The 27,697-nt window shown below is 41.1% G+C and overlaps 1 protein-coding gene across 1 annotated transcript in view; it reads right to left on the reverse strand.

The window, feature by feature from the left end:
* The window catches only part of LOC124788452 (inactive pancreatic lipase-related protein 1-like), a 180,739-nt gene that overhangs the window by 24,471 nt on the left and 128,571 nt on the right, over nucleotides 1-27,697 (reverse strand). Inside the window, exons 5-6 of the mRNA XM_047255724.1 lie at nucleotides 26,886-27,137; nucleotides 12,015-12,221 (exon numbers count right to left, since the gene is read on the reverse strand). Coding sequence (XP_047111680.1) covers nucleotides 12,015-12,221; nucleotides 26,886-27,137 — 459 coding nt within the window. The remainder of the gene's footprint in view (nucleotides 1-12,014; nucleotides 12,222-26,885; nucleotides 27,138-27,697) is intronic.

A 27,697-nucleotide genomic window follows, 5' to 3' on the forward strand; every position in this document is an offset into this window, starting at 1 on the left:
ACATGTTTTTCACAGGCATTCCTCACACAAGTTAATAATCACATGATGTAGAGCTTGCAACACACTTTGTCATAACCATTCCATGCACTTCTGCTCTTGTATAACTTGAATTTGTAACAAATCGGCATTTGTGATTTAGTTACTGTAGCAGATTTTCTGTCTAATATATTGTGTTTCATCTAGTAGCCCTGTATATTCTGTTTTTGAGATTGCCAACAACTGTAATTAACATCAAAATGTTTTGAGAAACTATTAATTTTTGCCACAGATTTTTGTGTTGCTTTAATAGAAATCTTGTTACATGTATTTGCTTCAATTCTTATAGGGAATTAGCAACTTTTTAGCTCAACAGATTAAGAAATAATCAGCGGGCTTAATTTAAAGTTATTTGTTCACTGCCTTGTAATACATTGCACCAGCCAAAATGCAACCCCACTGTGAATGCTTTACCAATCATGAGATGAGTTGTTTGATGTTCATAAGCAGCTGGAAGTCACCCTGACTGCTGTCAAATGATTGGCAATTGCTGTGAAGCAGTGTGTTGGAAGAGCTACTGTGACTCATACACCTATGATACTGTAACAGAGGCACTTCAAGTACTGTCCTCTTCTGGGGATACAGTCTCCTCTCCAGTAAGTACAGGATCTGTCATTTTTCGTCCACTTGACTGTGAGTGATGTGTCAATGGTAGATCTAGGTGTCCTGTACAGGGTGCGCTAGGACAAGGGAGGACTCAGATTGTTGTACTTGTCCCCCTAACTAACAAGTTTGAAGTGCTTTCTTTCACTGAAACTGAAACTGAGCCAGTGGGTCACTGAAATTGAAACTGAGCCAGTGGGACTCATGTCACCTGTTTTGGAGAAATCTGTTTTATCTGGTGTCAGGAGGAGGCAAATGCAAAAGAGTAGGGATCTATTAATTGTCAATTCAAATGTAAGGCAAAATGATGGTACCCTTAGGGAAAGGGCAGCAAGGGTCAGGAAAGACACCACGTGCACTCATTGTGTGTGCTTGGAGGCCTCATTCAGTATGTTGAAGAGGCTATTCCAGCAGCCATTGAGGGAACAGGAAGCAACTGACTGTAGATTGTGGTGCACGTTGGAACTAATGATGCCTGTTGTCTGGGCTCTGAGGTAATTCTTGGGTCATTCCAGTGAATGGCAAAGAAGGCTGAGAAGACCAGCCTTGCACACAATTTCAAAAAAGCTTACAATTTTCAGCATTATCCTTAGAACTAATCACGGCCCTTTGGTTCAAAGTCAAGTGGAAGGTCTGAACCAGAGTCTTTGAAGAGTCTGACAAGCTAGGATGCACCATAAGGTTGAGAACTGAGAGGTGCCCAAAAATGGGTCAAGTGTGCACTTCACAACATAGGCTGCTACTCAGGTAGCTGACCGTGTATGGGATGTAAAAAAGTGTTTTTTAGATTAGGCAACTCCATCCAAACCAGATAACGATAGCTGTAGGAAACCCAAAAGTATCAAGGTAAGTTTGAAAGAAGTGCCTCCCACAGGTGAGCGTAGTAAAATCCTGATGGTAAAACTGCCGAAACACTCATAAAAAAGTGACAGAGTTTGAAGTGGTCATGCAAAAACAGTGAAGCTGACGTAATACAAGGTAGAGAAAGCTGGTTGAAATGTGAAATTGATAGCAGTGACTTTTTTGGCAAAATTTAAGTGTGTATTGAAAGGATGGGCAAATGGCAGAGCTGGTGTATGTTTCACAGTAGACAAGAAACTCAAATCTACTGAGAGAGAAATTGAAGCTGCATGTGAGATTATTTGGGCAAGAATCAATATCAGGAGTGGGCATAAAATGATGATTGGATCTTTCTGTCAGACTCATCTCCTGATGTAACTAAAAAGTTTAGAGAAAACCTCAGTTCACTTGTATGTAAGTTCTCCAGTCGTAATAATTGGTGGAGATTTTAATCATCCAACAATTACTTGGGAAAATTACAGTTTTGTTAGTGTTGGGCATGATAAGACATCCATGAAACTTTACTAAATGCCTTATTTGAAAATTACCTAGATCAGAAAGTTAGGAATCCCACTCATCAAGGAAATGTATTGGAACTAATGGCAATGAATAGACCTGACCTCTTTGAGGATGTCCACATTGTAACTGGTGTCAAAGATAATGACACAATTGTGGCAACAATGATTACCAAAGTACAAAGGCGAACTAAAAAAAGCAGAAAGATATATATGTTCAGTAAATATATCTAAAAACACAGATGATGTGACTTACCGAATGAAAGTGCTGGCAGGTCGATAGACACACAAACAAACACAAATATACACATGAAATTCAAGCTTTCGTAACAAACTGTTGCCTCATCAGGAAAGAGGGAAGGGGAGGGAAAGACGAAAGGATGTGGGTTTTAAGGGAGAGGGTAAGGAGTCATTCCAATCCCGGTAGCGGAAAGACTTACCTTAGGGGGATAAAAGAGGTATACACTCGCGCGCGCGCGCGCGCGCGCACACACACACATACACACACACACACACACACACACACACACACACACACACACACACACGTCTGCTTGTGTCTGTGTATGTGCGGATGGATGTGTGTGTGTGTGTGTGTGTGTGTGTGTGTGTGTGTGTGTGTATATACCTCTTTTTTCCCCCTAAGGTAAGTCTTTCCGCTACCGGGATTGGAATGACTCCTTACCCTCTCCCTTAAAACCCACATCCTTTCGTCTTTCCCTCTCCTTCCCTCTTTCCTGATGAGGCAACAGTTTGTTGCGAAAGCTTGAATTTCATGTGTATATTTGTGTTTCTTTGTGTGTCTATCGACCTGCCAGTACTTTCGTTCGGTAAGTCACATCATCTGTGTTTTTAGATATATTTTTCCCACGTGGAATGTTTCCCTCTATTATATTCATATCATTAATTTGAACCCAACAATTACGTTTGTTATTGTCACTGTTACATTTTGAAATCTTTCCAGTCATCTTATTTTCTCTTTCTGCTTTTGCAAGTAGTTTCACTTTGTATTCACCTTCTCCTCTTTAGCGAATCTACCATACAATTTTATCCCGCCTATATATACTCAATAATACGTAACCCACTTCCAAACCATAACAAAAAATTTTTTTTCTTCCGCTTTCAACAATACTGCTGCTACAAAATCCACCGTTTCCAGTTCACAAACAGTTCCTTTCAGCTATTAAACAGCCATTTCGGCTAGTTCCAATATCTTTCGCTTTTTTTCCATTTCCGTTTTTCCCACATCACTGATCTTTTTTAGCCGCTTCCCACAGGTTTTAACGTCATTCTTTCTTCGTCAGACAATTGTTAGCCACATTTTCACAATCTGCCACCACAAAACCACTCCTTTTAATATGTTACACGCAGTTTTTTCGAAATTTTCCCGAATTGCTCCACCCTTTAACGTGTTTTGCCGGCAACACAACCACATAACCTTTGTGCACATCGTTGTCTACCAACCCAAGTTCACCACAGGATCAACATAGCCCAGCTATAACCAACACCTTTTCGCCTTTTTTCACACCAGATCTCCAGTTGCTTTCTAGTTCACCTTATCTCTCGCCATATATTTTTATTTTCATTTTCATTTCAGCCTCATGTTACACTTTCCACCTTCTAATACCATGTCACCCTCACAACATCCCCACAACGACCCCATTAAATTTTATTTACATTCCCTCCGCAAATATGCCTTTGCCCTAGCCAGATTACACTCCCATATTTTATTTTCTCAGGCGTGTCTGACATTTGGCATTACCCCCAAAGGCCTCACACTTGAAGTTCCCATCTCTGGCTGCAACCCTTCTTTCCATCAGTCCCTATACCAGTTCCAGACTGAACAATCCATTGCCCTCACCCACCTAATCCTTCACCTACACATCAACTCAGCCAATGAATACACCCATCAACTCCTATCCTTATTAAAAGTCCTCAATCTTTCCCACATCCACACCGGCTATTCAGAGCATCCTCCTACAGGCCAATTGCAAATTAGAACAGCATGCCACTCTCCACCTAAAAAAAAAAACTATCCAATCTCCTGGTTTCCCACCTCCGGAAAGGCAACTCACTCACCCTTCACAACCTTTCCAGCAAACCTCAACCTCCTCTCATTGCACACAGACCCAGTCTCTCCCATCTACTCAATCTCCTACTTCCAGCTCCACTCCCCCCAAAACCTCAAAATTCCAATCAACACAATCTGGAACCACAACACCCTAATTCAGTAGTTAACCTTTCCTCCAAACCTCTCTCCCAATCCGAAACCTCTGTCCTATCCAAAGGCCTCACCTTCAGCCCCACTCCCAGATTCAACCAAACAGCCCTTGTCAAAGATTTACTGTCCTACACCCGTACTCTCTGCTGGAAATATCACTTTGCCACGAAGAAAAATGATGCTAATCCTACTCATAATGGTCCAACTCCCCAAGACACTATCCAAATCGAACCCTGCCTGGAACAGTTCCGTCCTCCATCACAGCGGGATCCACCTCCTCTTCCTCAAAATCACCCTCTCCAAACTTTCCAGGAATTTCTGACTTCCAGCCTTGCCTCTCAATCCTTCCTAAAAAACCTTAATCCTACTCCCAACATCACCACTGCTGAAGCCTAGGCTATCCGTGATCTGAAGGCTGACCGATCCATCGTCATTCTTCCGGCGGACAAGGGTTCCACAACTGTGGTACTTGATCGTCGGGAGTATGTGGCTGAGGGACTGCGTCAGCTTTCAGACAACACCACATACAAAGTTTGCCAAGGTAATCCCATTCCTGATGTCCAAGCGGAGCTTCAAGGAATCCTCAGAACCTTAGGCCCCCTACAAAGCCTTTCACCTGACTCCATCAACCTCCTGACCCCACCAACACCCCGCACCCCTACCTTCTACCTTCTACCTTCTTCCTAAAATTCACAAACCCAATCATCTCGGCCGTCCCATTGTAGCTGGCTACCAAGCCCCCACAGAATGTATCTCTGCCTATGTAGATCAACACCTTCAACCCATTACATGCAGTCTCCTATCCTTCATCAAAGACACCAACCACTTTCTTGAACGCCTGGAATCCCTACCCAGTCTGTTACCCCCGGAAACCATCCTTGTAACCATTGATGCCACTTCCTTATACACAAATATTCCACACGTCCAGGGCCTTGCTGCGATGGAGCACTTCCTTTCACAACGATCACCTGCCACCCTACCAAAAACCTCTTTCCTCATTACCTTAGCCAGCTTCATCCTGACCCACAACTTCTTCACTTTCGAAGGCCAGACATACCAACAATTAAAGGGAACAGCCATGGGCACCATGATGGCCCCCTCGTACGCCATCCTATTCATGGGTCGCTTAGAGGAAGCCTTCTTGGTTATCCAGGCCTGCCAACCCAAAGTTTGGTACAGATTTATTGACGACATCTTCATAATCTGGACTCACAGTGAAGAAGAACTCCAGAATTTCCTCTCCAACCTCAACTCCTTTGGTTCCATCAGATTCACCTGGTTCTACTCCAAATCCCATGCCACTTTCCTTGATGTTGACCTCCACCTGTCCAATGGCCAGCTTCACACGTCCGTCCACATCAAACCCACCAACAAGCAACAGTACCTCCATTATGACAGCTGCCACCCATTCCACATCAAACGGTCCCTTCCCTACAGCCTAGGTCTTCGTGGCAAACGAATCTGCTCCAGTCCGGAATCCCTGAACCATTACACCAACAACCTGAAAACAGCTTTCGCATCCCGCAACTACCCTCCCGACCTGGTACAGAAGCAAATAACCAGAGCCACTTCCTCATCTCCTCAAACCCAGAATCTCCCACAGAAGAACCCCAAAAGTGCCCCACTTGTGACAGGATACTTTCCGGGACTGGATCAGACTCTGAATGTGGCTCTCCAGCAGGGATACGACTTCCTCAAATCCTGCCCTGAAATGAGATCCATCCTTCATGAAATCCTCCCCACTCCACCAAGAGTGTCTTTCCGCCATCCACCTAACCTTCGTAACCTCTTAGTTCATCCCTATGAAATCCCCAAACCACCTTCCCTACCCTCTGGCTCCTACCCTTGTAACCGCCCCCGGTGTAAAACCTGTCCCATGCACCCTCCCACCACCACATACTCCAGTCCTGTAACCCGGAAGGTGTACACGATCAAAGGCAGAGCCACGTATGAAAGCACCCACGTGATTTACCAACTGACCTGCCTACACTGTGAAGCCTTCTATGTGGGAATGACCAGCAACAAACTGTCCATTCGCATGAATGGACACAGGCAGACAGTGTTTGTTGGTAATGAGGATCACCCTGTGGCTAAACATGCCTTGGTGCACGGCCAGCACATCTTGGCACAGTGTTACACCGTCCGGGTTATCTGGATACTTCCCACTAACACCAACCTGTCAGAACTCCGTTACCCGCCAGGCCTCAATCTCCGCCAATTTCAATTTGCCGCCGCTCATACCTCACCTGTCTTTTTTTTTTTTTTTTTTTTTAAAAAAAGGGATTTACAAATGTCTGCTTGTATCTGTGTGTGTGTGTGTGTGTGTGTGTGTGTGTGTGTATATATATATATATATATATATATATATATATATATATATATATCCCTTTTTTCCCCCTAAGATAAGTCTTTCTGCTCCTGGGATTGGAATGACTCCTTACCCTCTCCCTTAAAACCCACATCCTTTCGTCTTTCCCTCTCCTTCCCTCTTTCCTGATGAGGCAACAGTTTGTTGCGAAAGCTTGAATTTCGTGTGTATATTTGTGTTTGTTTGTGTGTCTATCGACCTGCAAGCACTTTCGTTCGGTAAGTATACATAGGGTGTTGTATTATATTCCTAGAGTAAGTCACATCATCTGTGTTTTTAGATATATTTTTCCCATGTGGAATGTTTTCCTCTATTATATTCATATATGTTCAGTAAACTAGATAAAAAATCAGTAGTGTAATATCTCAATGGAGATGAGGAGTTTGAAACTTTTGGAACAGGGCAGGAGCATGTAGGTGAACTCTGGCTCAAGTTTAAAAGAATAGTTGACTATGCATTGGATAGATATGTACCCAGTAGAACAGTTCATAATGGGAGGGAACCTCCAGGGTATACAGTCACTGCAGGTGTAAAACAAAGCATAGGGCTATAGACAGAGGAGGCTGAATGAAATACGTTTGGCTGTCAAGAGAGCAATGTGTGATGCCTTCAATCTATACCATAGCAAAATAGTTTCAAATGATCTTTCACAGAACCCAAAAATTCTGGTCCCTAGTGAATGAGACAGGAACTGAAATTTAGGGTAGCAAACCAAAAGCTGAAATGCTTAACTCTATTTTTAAAATTCCTTTACGAAGTAAAACCCAGGAGAATCACTCCAATTTAATCCTCATACCACAGAAAAGATGAAGGACGTAAATATAAGTGTCAGTGGTGTTTAGAAACAGCTGAAATTGTTAAAATTAAACAGAGCTCCAGGCCCCGATGGAATCCCTGTCAGATTCCATACTGAATTTGTGGCTGAGTTAGACCCTCCTCTAACTATAATCTATCATACATCCTGTGGAGTCCTGCCCATTCGTGTCTAATAGAGTGCCTAGAGGATGCTGCTTTCTCGGATAGCTACACAACAATTCAAGCAAATCAGATTAATAGTTTTTATTATAAATAAGAAGATTGACTATACTTAACTTTGAATTTACAATGGTGTCGCAAGTGATGGGTGACATGCATACAAGTCAGAAACTGCTGGCACATTTATCCCATTGCAACACTAGCCAGTCAATTTCCATCCTTGAAGAAGCCGGTAGGCTGCTGTCGGATCTATGCATTGTGGTGTGGGTGGTGCCCATGCTAATACCCAGTAACTGATGGATCTCATCCATGGTGATTCTGTGGTTGTCCAAGACTAAAGCACTCACTTCCACAACCATTTCCAGTGTGATGGCACGATGAGCCTGTTCAGGATAAGCATCATCTCCCAGCGACTCGTGCCTCTCAAGGAACCGTTTGCGCCATTCCACAACACTTGAATGACTCAGACTGTACTTACGAAACACAGCCTTCATCCGTTGATACATTTCAAAGCCCCCAACTCCCTCCACCACCAAAAATCGAATCACTCCTTGTTGTTCCTGCTTACTTGCCTGCATGTTCGGTAGTGGATGATAACTTGTGTGACCACCTTTTCTTTGGTGTGAAACCACACTGGCGCTATGCAACATCAAACAGTGTGCACGCATCAGTCTCTCTAGCAATATATGGCACCACCATACCCACAGTTACGTGGTGCCACCTAATGTGTAAGGCAAAGGTAGATGCACTGACCAGGTTTCATCTGAATGAACTTCATATAATGTCCATGTAAGCAATGGATATGGATTATGGTGATGTCCTGATCAGCATGCTATAGGCTGATGTTGCCTCACAGTGTTCTCTGCGATTGCATTCTTCATCTTTGTGCTGGCACTTGTCGATACACCAGAACACATCCTTCAAACAAAAAACTGTGCTCAACTCTTGGAAAAAGGCACAGGTCGCATGCATCTACAAGAAGGGTAGTAGAAGTGATCCACAAAACTATTGTCCAATATCCTTGACATTGATTTGTTGTAGAATCTTAGAACATATTCTGAGTTCAAACATAATGAGGTATCTTGAACAGAATGACCTTCTCAGTGCCAATCAGCATGGATTTCGAAAACATCGCTCATGTGGAACCTTACTCGCAATTTTCTCACATGACATACTGAAAGTTTTGGATCAAGACAACTAGATAGATGCAGTATTTCCTTATTTCTTAAAAGCATTTGACTCAGTACCACATCTTTGCTTATGGGGTTTCAAGTGAAATTTGTGACTGGATTGAAGACTTTTTGGTAGGGAGGACACAACATGTTATCTTGGATGGAGAGTCATCATCAGATGTAGAAGTAACTTCAGTTGTGCCCCAGTGAAGTGTGTTGTGTCCCTCCCTGTTCATATTGTACATTAATGACCTTGCTTAATTGTAAAATCAGGCTTTTTGCAGATGATGCAGTTATCTACATATAATGAAGTATTATCTGAAAGAAGCTGCATAAATATTCAGTCAAATCTTGACAAGATTTCAACACGGTACAGAGATTGGCAACTCGCTCTAAATGTTCAGAAATGTAGAATTGTGCACTTCACAAGTGAAAAAACATAGTCTCCTATGGCAATAATATCAATGAGTCACTGCTGGAATCGACCAACTCATACAAATACCTGGGTGTAACACTTTGTAGGGTTATGAAATGGAATGATCACATAGAGGGGCTAGGCAAATTAATGTGAGCAGTGGTAGTAATGGGATGGTTGGGTTTGACGATCAACAACGCAGGTATGGCATGTGTTCCACTGGACTGTGCATGTTGAGTATGGACTAGGCGTCAGTGCAGGTTGTTTATGAGTAGTGCACACTTTGAATTTGCATTCAGAGGCCAAGACTGATGTGCAATTAAAGATCTAACAGAGTTCCAAAGAGGGTAAATTGTGGGGGCCCAATTATTTGGAGACAGCCAACTTATTGAATGTTTCAACAGCGGCTGTTTCAGTAGACATGACAGCCTACACAAAACTTGGAAAGACATCATCAAGAAACGTAATACTGGGAACAATTCAAAACTAAATGACAGAAATCATCATATGCTAACACAAATTTTCTGGAAACAACACAAAACTATGGTGGCTAAACTGAATGCAGAGCTCCTAGCTATCTTCGAACCCCCATATCTATCAACACGGTCCGCCGAGGACTCCATAAAGAGAGTATTCATAGATGAACTGTATACCGAAACCATCATTGATGTCAACCAATGCAAAGAAGCACAAAACATGTTGTCAGGAGCAGAAATCCTGGATACTTGATCAGTGAAAGCACATCATATGGTCCAGCGAGTCAACGTTTTTGTTATTTCCAATATTGGGCCAGGTTTACATCTGTAGAATGCCAAAAAAGCCTATAATCCTAACTGCTTGATTCCAATGGTTAAGCATGGAGGGGGAAGCGTGGTGGTGTGGGCAACCATATCATGGTATTCTGCTGATACTATCATTACTCTCACAGGCTGTGTTACAGCCAACGATTATGTGAACATTTTAGGTGATCAGGTGCACCCACAGTTCAAATGTTGCTCCCCAACAATGATGCCATATTTCAGGACAATAATGCACCCATTCACACAGCCAGGACAGTACAAAGGTGGTATGAAGAGCATTTAACTGAACTGCAGCATCTTCCCTGGCCAGCACAGTCCCCGGACTGGAACATTATCAAACCCTCTTGGGTGATATTGGAGTGCAGACCTCGGAGCCAATTTCCACTTCCCTTGTCACTACAGGACTTAGAAGAGGTTCTGATCGAAGAGTGGCATAATATTCCACTGGAGACTATAAAATCATTATATGCCAGTATCCCAAGAAGAATAACAGCTGTATTATGAACAAATGGGGGTCCAAGCCCTTATTAATAAACCATTCCTAAGTAAGTACTGGTATTTACATTATTTTGCCTATCCCCTACTGATTCAGTAGTGGGTAAGGCAGGTGATGGGCTTTGGTTTATTGTAGAATACTGGGGAAATGCAATCAGTCCTGAAAGGAGATTGCTTTCAAATCACTCATTCAACTGGTTGTAGAACATTGCTCAGGTGTGTGGGATGCATACCAAATAGGGCTAACAGGAGATATTGAACGTATACACAGAAGGGCAGAATGAATGGTCACAAGTTTGTTTAATCCATGGGAGAGTGTCACAGAGATACTGTAGGAACTGAACTGGAAGACTCTGGAAGATACACGTAAACTATCCCAAAAAACCCTGTTAACAAAATTTCAAGAACCAACTTTAAATGAGTACTCTAGGAATATAATACAACACCCTATGTATCACTTACATAGGGACTGTAAGAATAAGATTAGAATGATTACTGCATGCACCAAGGCATTCAAGTAATCATTCTTCCCTCCTCACTCCATACATGAATGGAAGAGGAAGAAACCCTAATAACAGGTAGACTGGGACTTACCCTCTGCCATGCACCTCATGGTGGTTTGCAGAGTGTAGATGCAGATGTAGAAATACACTTACTGTCACTGTATAGATGAAATGTTCTGCAATTTTTACATTTTTCTACACTTTGTTGAGAATTTTTTACATGGACAAGTATCTTGTTGCTTTAAAAATGGTTCAAATGTCTCTGTCTCTGAGCACTATGGCACTTAACGTCTGAGGTCATCAGTCCCCTAGAACTTAGAACTACTTAAACCTAACTAACCTAAGGACATCACACACATCCATGCCCGAGGCAGGATTCAAACCTGCGACCGTAGCAGTCGCGCGGTTCCAGACTGAAGCACCTAGAACCGCTCGGCCACACCGGCCGGCTTGTTGCTTTAATGTGGTGCCATCTTCAGTCCCAGAAACTAATCTGTTATACACCATTCTTAATATCATTATACCTCGATTACTTGCCAACAAGGCCAGACAGAAATCTTTCATGTCAGGGCCATGTTTACCTATTTTATGGATTGGAATTATTACTACTGCTTTCCAAACTGATGGAATATCTGTTTCTCAAATTCATTTGTACATTGTATACTGATATTTTTCAAAAAATCAGCATTAATCTTCTCAAACTGATTACTTTTCTTAATCTGTAATGATTTTATAAAATACGAGAGTTCATCAAACATAACTTGTTGTTAAACATTTGTGAACTCTGTTCTATCCAAGTGTCTCTTCTAATTCTTGAAACAAAAACTATAAGAAGCAGTGATGCAAAAAGCAAGTTTAATAATATGCAGAAAGGAATTCACATAAAAAATACTATATAGGAACTTTGAAAAATGGAGAGTAAATAAGGAAGTTTTAGGGACAATGACAGAAAAAGACGTCTAGAACTGCGGAAAGTGAATCAAACGTATACCTGTTAATGAAACAAATATGTAGGTAACAGCATTCTTCAGTCACTTTCATAATGACACTGCACATGTGTAACTTACTTACCAGATGGTGTTAACAATCCCTGTGATCGTTTGGGGCAGCCAGGCTGAATCCTCTCTCCACCATTTGGGTAAAAGTCCACTGAGCCAGTATTCATTGGAACTCCATATTTTCCACCATCAGTATGAATCACATCTACAAAATCTGCTGATGTTTCCTTGATGTGAGTGTTTTCCAAAATGTACAGGAGTGGATAAGCTGGGTCAAGTGCTGTGCATAAATTTAGTAATGAATATTGCTTGTAAAACTTTATAAAACAAGTTTATTATTACTGAACACAAGAGATCTTTAAGAAATCGCAGCAGAAATAATGTCATCATTTCAGAGCCTTCTCAAGCAGTCTGCAACACAAGTGCCTAAATTTACGTCTTCCAAAATGTTTGTATTTGCAGTTCGTAAGCCAAGCAAAAATTTTGGAGCATGTGAACAAGGCAATGAACCTGTTTTAAGATATTGGTTTACTATATGCGGCTAACTGCTATACATAAACACAATAAACCCACTTTAATAACTGAATTTGAGGTGTTAGGCCAAATCATTATAAACTGCTTAAACAACTACACCACAGATGTTTTGACCAACTACAATGGTCTTATCTTTGGAGTGGCTAACTTCTAAGTTCTGGGAATGATCCTACCTATGTACCATCTATGAACCATGTTATTTCAGTTGGCTACTGATAGCACATTCTGCTATGCTAATGGACAATTTGAAGTAAAGATTCGTATAGAGGGGTGGCTGTATGGTTGGCTGTTGCCTATGCTGCTCTGACATGTACTGATGATCAGGAGGTATTGAAGCATTGTGTAGAGTATTTCAGTGAACTTCTGGAGGCTTCAGAGTCCCCTATTGGAGATCCCAGTCGCTCCAGAAGATGATGCCGTAGTACCTCCCCCTTCCCAAGGAGAAGTGAACAAAGCAATTTCCCGATTGAAGAACAATAAAGCACCAGGGACTGACAATATAACATCTGAACTATTGAAAGCTGGAACAGTTTAGCTGAATCGTAGGATCTACAAGATTGTGTGCCTCATCTGGGAAAAGGAAGAGTTACCATATGAATGGAATGTAGGGATAGTGTGTCTGGTGCATAAGAAAGGACATCTATTTGAATGAAGCAACTACAGAGGCATAAACTCTTAAATATTATATATAAAGTACTATTAAATATCCTGTTTAGTAGACTTTCACCTATAGCAAAAGATATGATTGGAAGCTATCAATGCGGGTCAGACCAGGAAAGTCAACTATAAACCATGTATTTACTTGCTGACAAATAGTAGAAAAGACCAATGAATTCAACATTGGTGTGCACCATCTTTTCGCTGACTTTAAATCTGCGTATGACACAATAAACCGGGCCAAACTTTGAGGCAATGCAGGAATTTCGAATGCCTGGAAAATTGGTGCATTTAATAGAGGTCACCCTAAAGTATCCCCAGTGTGCCATGCAGGTGCAGTCGAGACTATCACCTGAATTTACCACTCAAACTGGGCTAAGGCAAGGAGACGGGTTTGCCTGCCTACTTTTCAACCTGGTGCTTGAAAAAGTGGTATGCAAATTGGGTATTCAGACAAGAGGAACTACTACTTACGTCTGTACAATTGCTGGGATATGCAGATGAAACTGAGTGCAGAGAATATGGTCCTGAGAATTAATGAAGGAAACATGAAGTAAATGTATAATGGCACTCACCAATCCTTACAGTCCACAATAACCCTTGATAGAATGACATTTGATCGACTGGAATGTTTCACCTATCTGGGCTTAAAGATAGAGGCAAATAGCACCACCTTTACTGAAATTATGGCTAGCATAAGTGCTTCTAACCGATGCTACTTTGGAATTTTGCGACATTTTAAATCCAAGCTTATATCATGAGGGACAAAGTGCCAACTTTACGAAATGCTGATACGCCCAGTACTTACTTATGGCTCAGAAACATGGACAATTATGAAGCAGGGTGAAAACAAACTGAGATCACATTAAAGAGGTATACTAAAGAGAATTTTTGGCCCTGTATATGAAAACGGGACCTGGAGAAGGTGAAGAAATGACGAACTTTATGACTGCTATAAGGAGGATGATGTGGTAAAGTTCATAAAGCTGTGTAGACTGAGATGGGCCGGACTCTACTCAATGAAACGGATTCCGGAAGGAAAGCCTGCTGCAGTGAATCTTGAGGAAGAAGAGCAAGAGGATGGCCTAGGTTGAGATGGAGTGACGGGGTTGGAGAGGACGCTGCCAGAGTCAGTTGCCATAACTGGAGGCCTCGGCGAAGCCCAGATAGGAATGGCAGAAAATTATTGAGGAGGCCAAGTCCCATCCCGCGATGTAGTGCCACCGGAAGAAGAAGAATACCTATAGGGTACAAGTTAATATCAAATTAATGTAGGCCTAATATGAAGAAAAGTGGAATGAAGTCCAAGACTGTAATCTCCAATGAATACTGCAGTGAACAGCTTAGAGTGCTGTACTTCAGTACAGTTGTTCTGACAATCTATACATCCCCAATAAGAAATATTTTAAATATAAACCTCCGGCAGGTGCAGCTACTGTTGTCACACAAGGAGGTATGCGTTGTAAAATTTACAACATGGTCGTTCGTCAGTAAAAACAAACTTGTCTTAACCAAACTATTATATTTATTGAACAAGGCAGTTCATATTTACTATCTTCTACATTTATGAAAAAAGCTTCACGCCTTTCACAGACAATTTGTTTGCAAACTAATTCTGACAATGTTCAGGAAAATGAAAATGTAGGCAGTGGCCATCACCTTGAAATTCTTAAAATGGAGTATCAGTCTCTCATTTTAGCTACAATTTCAACTCCACCTTTTGTCATCTTGTACTCAATTATGATTTCAGGTTTGTGTGTTTCTTCATCCACCATTGCCATGTCATGCACAGCAGACAAAAGTATGATAGCACAGTTTTTACAAGGAACATATGAAACTAAGGTCTTATCCTATTGAAATCCAAACACTGCACTTACAATTTCTTTTGTTTGGGAGAAATTCTGGAAGACATTAACATCTGTTCTTCGTCATTGTACCAATGCAAGTGATAGTCTTCTGCAGCAAATATTTAGAAAGGAGTTAGCTTGTGTACTAATTGCCAGTTGTAAGATTCCTGTTAGAATTTTCTATAGGCACCTCATATCTTTTCACTATGTCCTCAAGAGCATTAGATAGTCGATATTCTCCTTTGGTTGGATGCAACAATAAACCTCCAGATTACTGCAATAAAATGCTTTTGCATCACACAGAGCAAACATTTTTGTCCCATATTTAGCTGGTTTGCTGGGTATGTACTGAACCCATCTACAGCAGTCTCCATACGGGTGAAGCATTTCATCTATCATGGTGAATTCACCAGGCTGTAAGAACATTGACAGTTAGCAGCAAAGGGATCCATTACTGTACGAAATGCAACCAGATTATCAGATTTTCTCCTGTCATTCCTCATTTCTATATCAACAAACCTCATACAGCTTAGGAAAAACAGAAACCTATTGTAACTCATTGCTGTTCTAAGCAGTAGCATTCCTGTTCCGTCTGATGCCCAGACTTCCAGTACATTATCATAATGGCATTTTCTTCTTCTTCTTCTTCTTCTTCTTCTTAAGAAAAAGAAAAAAAAAGAAAAAGAAAAATCCCGAACACAGCCATTATTTCATCAGTTTATTATCTCTTTTGCATGAGAATTGATGTGGACCTCACTTGTTTATTTATATTGGTATTTGTATAGTTTACGATTTCATCAATAAAGTCGAGGTCAATTACTTTCAAAAAAGCACTAACATCATCAGTTATACCCATCACCTTTCTCTTCGGATCTGGTGGATTTTACACAATGTCTTTTCTGTTGCTTTTTGAAGTTTTAGCACACTCACTTTTACACCAACGTGAACCTATGTCTTTTCAATAAAGAACCCTCATACATCTGCTGTCTCTTCAGGGTCACCACCATCCGTACCTTCAACTTCAGATCCACTGCCTTGGTCCTATTCAGTGTTTTCATCACTCAAATCTACTTTACTTAAATCTACTTTACTTTCCTCCAAGTCTGAAAAGACTGGATGGACTTTATCATATCCTTCTTCGAGCAGTTTGTGAATTTCTCTGTCTGATACACCCTTTGCATTGCAACAAAACATCAAAGAAATGAAATGAATAAATGCGTTCAGATGTCGGTATAACCAAAGTAACATTGAATGTGCATCTATGCAAACTAAAAAAAAAAAACAATGAGCAAGTACAGTTAACTTTTTAGTACACTTTCCTCTGGACAGTGTGGCCTGAGCTCCCAGTTAGTGCACATCGACAGTGCAGAAAGATACATATATAGCTTCTTTTCTGTGTTTACTTTGTAGATTCTTACATAAATTGTGTTTGAGTTTTGTAAGGAGGTGTAATTTTGAGTTTTAGTTACTGTAATTGTAAATTCAGGCAGATTGTAGCGCAGTCATTAGTCATTTGTACAGGTTAGTTCATACATTTTTTGCGTGTTTCCCTTGTGTTATCTAGGCATGGACTAATGTTTCAGTAACTACTGTTCAACATAGATTAGAATGGACAGGGACTGTGATTGCTGTGTTTGGATGAGGGCAGTTGGCTACCCTTCGCTCACAGCTGCAGGCGGCGCTGACTTCAGTCACGCAGCTTGAGGGTGTTGCCAATGGGCACCACTGTGGGAAGCCGGACTTTGGTATCGTGGGGATGTCAACCTCGCCCCATCTGTCCCCAGATCGGTCTGCCGCTGTGGTTGCCCCAGTTGCTGCCCACAGTGGGGCTGAGCCCTCGCCTTTGGTTGATTGGGAGGTTGTTCCAAGGCGTGGCAGGCAGCGAAAGACGTCCCCGGAGGCTGATCAGAAAGCCTCCCCGGTGCGTCTGACAAACAGGTTTCAGGTACTATCTCTGGCTGAGCCAGATGCAGCTGCCTGCCCTGTTTCAGAGGATGATTCTCAGCCTTCAAGGTCTGGGCAATCACAGAGGGTGGGCTTATTGGTAGTTGGGAGCTCCAATGTTAGGCGTGTAATGGGGCCCCTTAGGGATATGGCGGCTAAGGAGGGGAAGAAATCCAGTGTGCACTCCGTGTGCATTCTGGGTGGAGTCATTCCTGATGTGGAAAGGGTCCTTCCGGATGCCATGAAGAGCACAGGGTGCAGCCAGGTGCAGGTGGTGGCACATGTCGGCACTAATGACGTGTCGCTTTGGATCTGAGGAAATTCTCTCTGGATTCCAGCGGCTATCTGATTTGGTGAAGGCTGCCGATCTTGCTTACGAGATGAAGGCAGAGCTCACCATCTGCAGCATCATTGACAGAACCGACTGCGGACCTTTGGTGCAGAGCCAGGTGGAGGGTCTGAATTAGAGGCTCAGATGGTTTTGCGACTAGGTTGGCTGCAGATTCCTTGACTTGCGCCATAGGGTGGTGGGGTTTCAGGTTCCGCTGAATAGGTCAGGAGCTCACTGCACTCAGCTGGTGGCTACATGGGTAGCGGAGGTTGTGTGGCGTGGACTGGGCGGTTTTTTAGGTTAGAAGGCCTCGGGAAAGTACGGGGTGGGCTGCAATCTCAAAGGGTGCATGGCAAATACAGGACGTGCTTGGATCAAGGAAAAGTCAGAATTGTAGTTGTAAATTGTTGTAGTTGTGCTGGGAAAGTCCCTGAGCTTCAAGTGCTAATAGAAAGCACAGAAGCTGAAATCGTTATAGGTACAGAAACCTGGCTAAAGCCAGAAATAAGTTCTGCAGAAATTTTTACGAAGTCTCAGATGGTGTTCAGGAAAGATAGATTAGGCAGAATTGGTGGTGGAGTGTTTGTGTCTGTCAGTAGTGGATTATCTTGTAGTGAAGTCGAAGTAGATACCCCGTGCGAATTGGTATGGGTGGAGGTTATACTTAACAGCTGAACTAAGTTAATAATTGGCTCCTTCTACCGACCCTTGGACTCCGATGATATAGTTGCTGAACAGTTCAGAGAAAAATTTTAGTCTTTTAACAAATAAATACCCCACTCATACGGTTATAGTTGGTGGGGACTTCAACCTTCCCTCGATATGTTGGCAAAAATACTTGTTCAAAACCGGTGATAGGCACAAAACATCTTCTGAGATTGTCCTAAATGCTTTCTCTGAAAATTATTTCGAGCAGTTAGTCCACGAACCCTCGCGAATTGTAAATGGTTGCGAAAACACACTACCTCTTAGCCACAAACAATCCAGAGCTAATAGAGAGCATCATGACTGATACAGGGATTAGTGATCACAAGGTCGTTGTAGCTAGGCTCAATACCGTTTCTTCCAAATCCACCAGAAGCAAACACAAAATAATTTTATTTAAAAGAAGTGGATAAAGTGTCACTAGAAGCCTTCCTAAGAGACAATCTCCATTCCTTCCGAACTGACTATGCAAATGTAGACGAGATGTGGCTGAAATTCAAAGATATAGTAGCAACAGCAATTGTGAGATTCATACCTCATAAATTGGTAAGAGAGGGAACTGATCCCCCATGGTACACAAAACAGGTCCGAACGCTGTTGCAGAGGCAACAGAAAAAGCATGCGAAGTTCAGAAGAACGCAAAATCCCGAAGATTGGCTAAAATTTACAGACGTGAGAAATTTGGCACGGACTTCAATGCGAGATGCCTTTAATAGGTTCCACAACGAAACATTGTCTCAAAATTTGGTAGAAAATCTGAAGAAATTCTGGTCGTATGTAAAGTACACAAGCGGCAAGACGCAGTCAATACCTTCGCTGCACAGTGCTGATGGTACTGTTACCAATGACTGTGCTGCTAAAGCGGAGTTATTGAACGCAGTTTTCTGAAATTCCTTCACCAGGGAAGATGAATGGAATATTCCAGAATTTGAAACACGAACAGCTGCTAGCATGAGTTTCTTAGAAGTAGATACCTTATGGGTTGCGAAGCAACTCAAATCGCTTGATACGGGCAAGTCTTCAGGTCCAGATTGTATACCGATTAGGTTGCTTTCAGATTACACTGATACAATAGCTCCCTACTTAGCAATCATATACAACCGCTCACTCATCGACAGGGGATCTTGAGTTGATTCCGTATTTCTAGATTTCCGGAAAGCTTTTGACACCGTTCCTCACAAGCGACTTCTAATCAAGCTGCGGGCCTTTGGGGTATTGTCTCAGTTGTGCGACTGGATTCGTGATTTCCTGTCAGGAAGGTCACAGTTCGTAGTAATAGACAGCAAACCATCGAGTAAAACTGAAGTGATATCAGGTGTTCCCCAGGGAAGCATCCTGGGACCTCTGCTGTTCCTGATCTATATAAATGACCTGGGTGACAATCTGAGCAGTTCTCTTAGGTTGCTCGCAGATGATGCTGTAGTTTACCATCTAGTAAGGTCATCTGAAGACCAGTATCAGTTGCAAAGCGATTTAGAAAAGATTGCTGTATGGTGTGGCACGTGGCAGTTGACACTAAATAACGAAAAGTGTGAGGTGATCGACATGAGTTCCTAAAGAAATTCGTTGGAATTCGATTACTCGATAAATAGTACAATTCTCAAGGCTGTCAATTCAACTAAGTACCTGGGTGTTAAAATTACGAACAACTTCAGTTGGAAAGACCACATAGATATTGTGGGGAAGGCGAGCCAAAGGTTGCGTTTCATTGGCAGGACAATTAGAAGATGCAACGAGTCCACTAAAGAGACAGCTTACACTACACTCCTCAGGTAGGATTGATGGAGGACATCAAAAGGGTGCAAAAAAGGGCAGCTCGTTTTGTATTATCACGTAATAGGGGAGAGAGAGTGGCAGATATGATACACGAGTTGGGATGGAAGTCATTAAAGCAAAGACGTTTTTCGTCGCGGCGAGATCTATTTACGAAATTTCAGTCACCAACTTTCTCTTCCGAATGCGAAAATATTTTGTTGAGTCCAACCTACATATGTAAGAATGATCATCAAAATAAAATAAGAGAAATCAGAGCTCGAACAGAAAGGTTTGGGTGTTCGTTTTCCCCGCGCGCTGTTCGGGAGTGGAATGGTAGAGAGATAGTATGATTGTTGTTCCATGAACCCTCTGCCAAGCACTTAAATGTGAATTGCAGAGTAATCATGTAGATGTAGATGTAGATGTAGACATTGACTGCTGGAACATAGTCTGCAACTGTCACACCAGCAGGCATACATTGTACTTTTTACAACATTCGACATGTCTTTGCTTACAATTCTCAAAACAAACTGAGAAAGCTAACCAAATGAACTGAAGCCATTTTAACATTGTCGAGAAAACATCAACACTGGAATACATGGCAGCAATGGTGCAATAGCTCAAGGTCAAGTCACCGATTAGGCATAAAAACTGCTGCTGTTGTACTTTTTACAACAGTGCACCCATTCGAGGGTTAAATAAGTGCTTGGAGGGGATAGTAATAAGACTTATCAGAAACAACTGGAAAGTGATTGTGTGTGGAGATTTCAATAAACATTTCAGTTCGGTCTAAGGGCACTTACAGTTATGTGCAGCTTTGGTCTTATTCCCATAACAGCACTCCCAAGAAGAATAGGATAAAGTGCAACAGCAACTGATCATTTCTAAATCCATCCATTGTTAATTAAATAGATGTGAGCCACATAATAAATGGTTTAAATGGTCGCATGTAGCAATAACACATCCCCACTGATCAGATTTAACTATGAAAGGAAATATAAAATTTCACACAATTGTGAATGCTGACTCACATGCACTATTCAGAGAGAATTCACAAGATGAAAAATGAGAAAATTTTTACCAAGAACACAGTGTAAATGAGAAATTTAATTCTTCCATAAAAATATTCTTACATTGTGAATCCAGTTTTCAGGGATATTTACAGTGAAAATCGAGAAAAAGTGTGAGTAATATCTGGGTTCAAAATATCGTGTGCTAGGAAGAGGGAGCTTTATTTAATTCAAAAGAATAGCTCTAATCACGACTTCACTATAAGTCTAATTGCAGAATTCTTCATTGCATCATGAAAAAGGCAAGAACCATGCACTAGACAAAAAAATTTTAAAATTTCAACAAAAATGGGACAGTTTGGAGCTTATTAGGAGTTTGGAGCTTATTAGGCACAAAACAATCTTGGCATGGCAAATGATACCGAGCTCCCAGATGACAGTAGCAGTGTCAAATATTATACAAAAGTAAAATCGTTGGCAACTAAATTCAGTGAATCTTACTCAGACAGATAATGTGTACTCCACACTAGACATTTGTCTGCCAACTCATCTGTTAGAGAGATCACAAAATTCATTACTCATTCATTCCTTCCTTCCTTCCTTCATTCATTCATTCATTCATTCATTCATTCATTCATTCATTCATTCATTCATTCATTCATTCCTTTGTGTTCCACAGATCCCATAAAGAAAGAGATCCTTCAAGGATATGCAATGAGTCAAGGAATATGAAAATAAGTGAAAGACATCACAGAAACTTAGTTTTGTTGACACAGAATACAAACCATTACTGTACTAATTAATGTTATTCACACTTACATCATCTAATTTTAATCAGGTAGTTCATTAAAAAGTAGTAATTCCTTTGGCTATGACCGTACCTCAACCAAAGCAATAAAATCTTGTACTGAACTGATACTGCCACCCTTCTGTTACCTTTGCAGTCAGTCTGAGTATTTCCTGGAAGACTGAAGTATGCAGTAATGACATCAATACACAAAGTGGAGATAAGCAACTGATCCCTAATTATGGATTGGTCTCACTCCTTCCTGTGGGCTCAAAAGTTTTTGAGAAAGTAGGTTACAACAGAACACTGCCCCATCTTTCTGAGAATAACCTTTTAACAACAGCTCAGTTTGGCTTCCATAAAGGCTCCTCTGCTAGGAGTGCCATAAATGATCTCACAAACTCAAATCTAGTAAAATGGAACAGCAAAAATTACCCTTTGGATTTTTCTGTGATATTGACAAAACCTTCAACTGTGTGGCTCATAACATTCAGCTGCAGATGAGTCTACATAAGAAGATCCTTGACAGCTGCAATGAGCTGGGCACAGCAGATTTGCACAACTTCCTCATCACTCACAGAACACAATTTTTTTAAGTACCTCTGTGACAACACTTCAGTGTTGTTGCAGCTATATAGATGATTATGGTTTTCACCTGCAGCCATTAGTGTTATGGAGCTGAAAGCTGGTAACGACACTGCTAACTGTGAGGACTCTCCTCATGCGACATGACTGTAGCGAAACTAAAAATGGTTGGCATTAAAGGCCTTCCTCATGTGTAGGCAGAGTCATATGTCAACAACATAAACAGAGAGTTACATTACAAATGATTCAACAGGAATGAGACTAAATTCAGAGTAAAGAAACATTGGATCTTTGTTTACATAAATGATTAGCTGGGGACATTGGAGGACTCTTCAGAAACTGTAACATCTCCTAGTGACACAAGTATAGCGATAAATAAATAGTCATATGGCACAATTGGCAGTGTGTCCCTCATGCAGAATGTTCAACTGCCTGCACAAGTCTTTCAACTGGACACTGTTTTGATGATTTCCATACACCTAACCTACCCCAGTAATCTTATTGTGGAAAGGAGACTACAGTTTAATGTGGAAACGGAACCAAGTGTTGTTTATGGCATATCTTGACATCATTAACAGGTGAAGCAGACTGAAAAAGTTAAAAAAATGAGTGAGATTCAATCCTGTGAACTTCTGTTGTCCAGGCTTTCACTTTACAACTAGACCACCAAGACTGACAGTATATCGATATAAGGTCCACACACGTCCATACCAGACAAAACCAGATGGATAATGCCAAAGGATTACAACTGGTTGACAACCTAAACCTTAATCCTTAATCTTGAAAAACCTCAGATTATGAAACCCCAAACAAATAAAAACGACTGACAGGTACCGGGTCAATGGGCGTACACTGGCCGGGGTTCCAGACACAAGATTCCTGGTTGTTCATATGGATAATAAACTAAGGAGACATCAGCATGTGAATATGTTAATGAAAATCTCTGTTCTGCCCACTTTGCACTTTTGAGAGCTTTCCCATTGTTTTGTCCTTCAGAAAACACTGCTAGCATACTTTACATACTTTCACTTAATTCTGTCATATGACATTATCTTCTGGGGTATTACAGCTAGGTGTTTATGTTACAAAAATTTCTAATTATAATATTATGTAAAGTTGCTAACTGGACATCATGTAGAAGCCTTTCCAAGGAGCAAGGAATTTTTACTCTTACATGCCAATACATGCAGGGATGGACAAAAATATAGAAAGACCAAAACACAGCACAGGAAAACTGATGGTTTTTAAAGCAGCTTCCAGTCATCTTGGAATGAGTAAATGCAGGTCCTGTATGGTTTCCAAGGGAAACTTATACCATTTTTCCTCCAAAATAGTGGCAATTCCAGGTAATGATGACAGAATCGGATAGTGGTCTGACACCCTTCTCTCCAAGAAAGACCACAAAGGCTCAATAATATTGAGATCTGGTGTCTGTGATGGGCAGGAGAGATGCAACATTTCATACTTGCATTTGCAAAATCCCCCCCTGACAAGAGCTATGATACAAGGGCCGTTCAGAAAGTAACTTCCGGTTGGTTTAAAAAAATACACCAAGTTAAATAAAAATATTTTAATATATACATCTTACAACTACATCTTTGCACTATTTTTCTACATAGTCTCCATAGCGATTGAGGCACTTATCGTATCTCTTCACAAGCTTTGAAATTTCTTCTGCATAAAAATCACCCGCTTGTGCCTGGAGCCAGCCTGTGACCGCATCTTTGAGCTCTTCGTCGTCATCAAACTGCTGTGACCCGAGCCATTTCTCCAAATGCATGAAGAGGTGATAATCACTTGGCGCCAGGTCTGGGCTGTAAGGTGGATGGTTGATAACGTCCCACTTGAAGGACTCAAGAAGGGCCGTTGTTCTGCGAGCAGAGTGAGGACGAGCGTTATCGTGCAAAAAAACGATACCGGAAGTCAGCATACCACGGCGTTTGTTCTGTATAGCCCGTCGTAACTTTTTTATTGTTTCACAGTACACATCTTGATTAATGGTCGTACCACGTTCCATGAATTCAACCAACAACACCCCTTTGGCATCCCAAAACACTGTTGCCATCAGTTTTCTGGCAGAAAAATCTTGCGAGGCTTTTCTTGATTTGGTAGGCGAATTTGAATGTGCCCACATCTTTGATTGTTCTTTTGTCTCAGGGTTCACATACTTAATCCAGGTTTTGTCACTGGTCACAATTCTTTTTAACAATGGTTCTCCTTCGTCCTCATAACGTGACAGAAAGTCTAATGCAGAGACCATTCTTTGAGTTTTGTGGTGGTCGGTAAGAATTTTGGGCACCCATCGTGCACAGAACTTACGGTAACCCAATCTTGCTGTCACTATCTCGTACAAGAGAGTCTTAGAAATCTGTGGAAAACCAGTAGACAACTCCGACATTGAGAAACGTCGATTTTCACTAACTTTTGCATCAACTGCCTGAACGAGTTCGTCAGTCACCAATGATGGTCTACCACTCCTCTCTTCATCATGAACGTTTTCTCGTCCACTTTTAAATAAACGTACCCATTCACGGACAACTCCTTCACTCATAACTCTTGGTCCGTACACGGCACAAAGCTCACGATGAATAGCTGCTGCAGAATATCCTTTGGCTGTAAAAAAACCTTATGACAGCACGCACTTCACATTTGGTGGGGTTTTCTATTGCAGCACACATTTCAAACTGCCACAAAAACTAAACTAGCGCAGGTACGACGTTCACTCGACCACGGCTTGATGCCGACTGACCTGTTGAGTGCATGAACGGACAGATGGCGTCGCTACTCCCCCCACAACCCGCACTGTGACCAATCGGAGGTTACTTTCTGAACCGCCCTCGTATCTTCAACACAGCATCACTATTGGCAAACAAATGTTGTACGATAGAATGGGACTGATAAGCCGAAATAATCACACATTTCTTGGCAGTAATGCGACCGTCCAGAATAACTGTGGGGCCCATGGAATATCGCAATATGTTTGCCCAAACCATTGCCAAACCCCATCTCAATGAATAACTTTCTTCCATTGCTCCATACTCCAGGTTTTATGGCTTCAGCACCACAGTTTCATATTACGGGCAGTTGCATCACTGGTGAGTGGTATTGGAATTTCATCTCACCCTGCAGGTCCATAGTGACTTCTGCAGCTGCCATCCTCTTATTTTCGTCACAGTCCTCTTCAATGACCATCTGTCAATCATTCAACACGTAATTTCATCCATGTTGTGGCTTAGGAGATGATGTTTTTCTGCTTTCTCTGTATGTGGTACAAATCGTCCATATGTTGCCACTTGAAACACCAAACACTTCGGCTACCTTGGCTATCGAAGCAGCTACCATATGAGCACCAACAATTTGCCCACATTTGAATTTGCATAGCTTCAACATAATGCACTGTACTACACAGGCCACTGTTCTGAGCATGACTGTCAGTCACAATGTATTGAGGACATTGCACAAGTGTCACTTGTAATCAAATACAGTAGTGCAATCTGCAGGCTTGGCTAGCATCTGCATTTATGTTCAAGCATGCTTTTCTCATGGTGTTTCCATATTTTTGTCAACTCCCTGCATATCCTATAATGGTGTTTATGGTTAATAAATAAAACGAATTTAGAACAAACTCAGAAATTAAAAAAAAAAACAATACGAGAAGTAGAAATAATTTCCGTATAACCTATGGTTTGGAGTGGTATTTTAGATTCTGGTCCAGAAGTCTGTAACACGTTGCCTGTGGACATCAGATAGTAAAATGAAAATTCCCAAATATTTAAACACAAAATAAAACATAATCTCATTAGCCACTCCTCCTATAATTCATGTGATTACTTGGACTCAGGAATGTAAATTCTGACTAACTCTAATATTTGTGTATAATATAGATCCTGATTTTGACAGTTTATAGACAGCTAATAGTGGTCTGTGTAAAATTTAAATCGGGCGGTAACAGCAGCTGAGTAGTATAGGAGGTTTTAGCTTTATCTTTCTTCAAAGTAGCTGTTTTTTCCTTACATAAAAGTAATCTGCAAATAATCAGCAGAATTATTAATTTGAGCTGGTTAGCAGTGCTCACAATTTGTTTTCGGTACATTTTACACAACTAGTTAGCAGTGGTAGCTACCTCCTGTTAAAGTGTGACTTTATTGGTTCCACATCACTGAAGGCTATCCTTCATGATGAGATTGACAGAACACATTGGATGAATGAGTGAAAGTTCATGAATGGGTGGATAGATTGTGTGATGGCAAGGGGAAATCTATACCTGTGACAACTTTATATTACAACATTGAAACTATATCCTTGCCCAGATAAAAGTGTTGCATTTGTCTGCAGCAGATTCCTTATGCATCTCTCCAGATCTGCAACACGATATTTTCAGCCTGCTCACTACTCGTATCATGTTTCTGTGTCATTGCTGTTTCCCCACTTCATCTTCAGTACCCAATATAGTCAGTTCTAAGAACATGGCATACATAACTGTTTCATGTTTCTGTGAGGCATGTATTGAATGTACAATTAATCTAACTGTTAAATAATTACAAAGCCTTCTTTCGAAAAGAAACACACATAAACACACATGTTCATGCAAGCAAGCACACATGTTTTTACTGGCTTTTGGTGATCTTTTCATTACTTACCAATTTTAGTTTTCATGTAACATTGATCTGTCTCAAATTCATATATGATACATCAACCTTAAAATATTTCTGTGAACAGCACAACACATAACATAATTTATCTTTCTACTTCTTTAAGGTACACATAAGAAGTAAAATTGGAAGCTGACCTGTGATTCGAGGAAGTTTGTGGGTCTTAGAAAGGCGATCACCAACGAGACCAGCACACTGAGCCCCCATGCTGTGACCCACCAAGTGTGTAAGATTTCTTTGGAGACCTGAATCAAGCAGTGTTATCAGAGCCTCAGAAACTTCATCTGCTGATGCTGACAGCTTCAAAATGCTGAGTGGATAGGGTCGAATTTTTGTGGTTTCACTCCAGTCAACAATAACAATGTTGTGATCACCACGTTTCAAGTATGCTGTCAACATCAAACACACACATTACTCTAAAGCAGTACACTTATCTACTGACTCATATAACATTTTAAATATAGTTGAACATAAACTGACAGGAATATAAACTAAAAGGTTAATTTGAAAACTGCAGTGATTTACAAGGCTGTAAGAGGTTTTCTCCCAGTATATGTCCAAAATATGATGACAAACAGACAAAAGATGACATCATTGAATCCTTGGGATTATAACTTGATAGTTAATAAAATTCATAAGAGCATACCACAGAAATGTGTAAGCACCTTACACAAAGCTTTATTTGTAATTCAGATGCTGTTAGACATAGGCTATATCACATCTTGTTCTAAATCACTGGACCAATTTCAACTAGGCTTGGTTCGCATACCCCCTACTGCAGGCAAGAGTTTCTGTAGGGATAAGAACCACCAACTTGTCATAATTCAGGAGATATTATGTCATAAACAATGAGATGCATGAAAACCACTGCATCATGCATGACGTTTAAATTTATTATTTCTTTGCCACTAACTCTACTTGCAACATATTTAATAGACAGCATCAACAC

The sequence above is a fragment of the Schistocerca piceifrons genome, chromosome 3, assembly GCF_021461385.2.
Source record: "Schistocerca piceifrons isolate TAMUIC-IGC-003096 chromosome 3, iqSchPice1.1, whole genome shotgun sequence".
NCBI lineage: Eukaryota > Metazoa > Arthropoda > Insecta > Orthoptera > Acrididae > Schistocerca > Schistocerca piceifrons.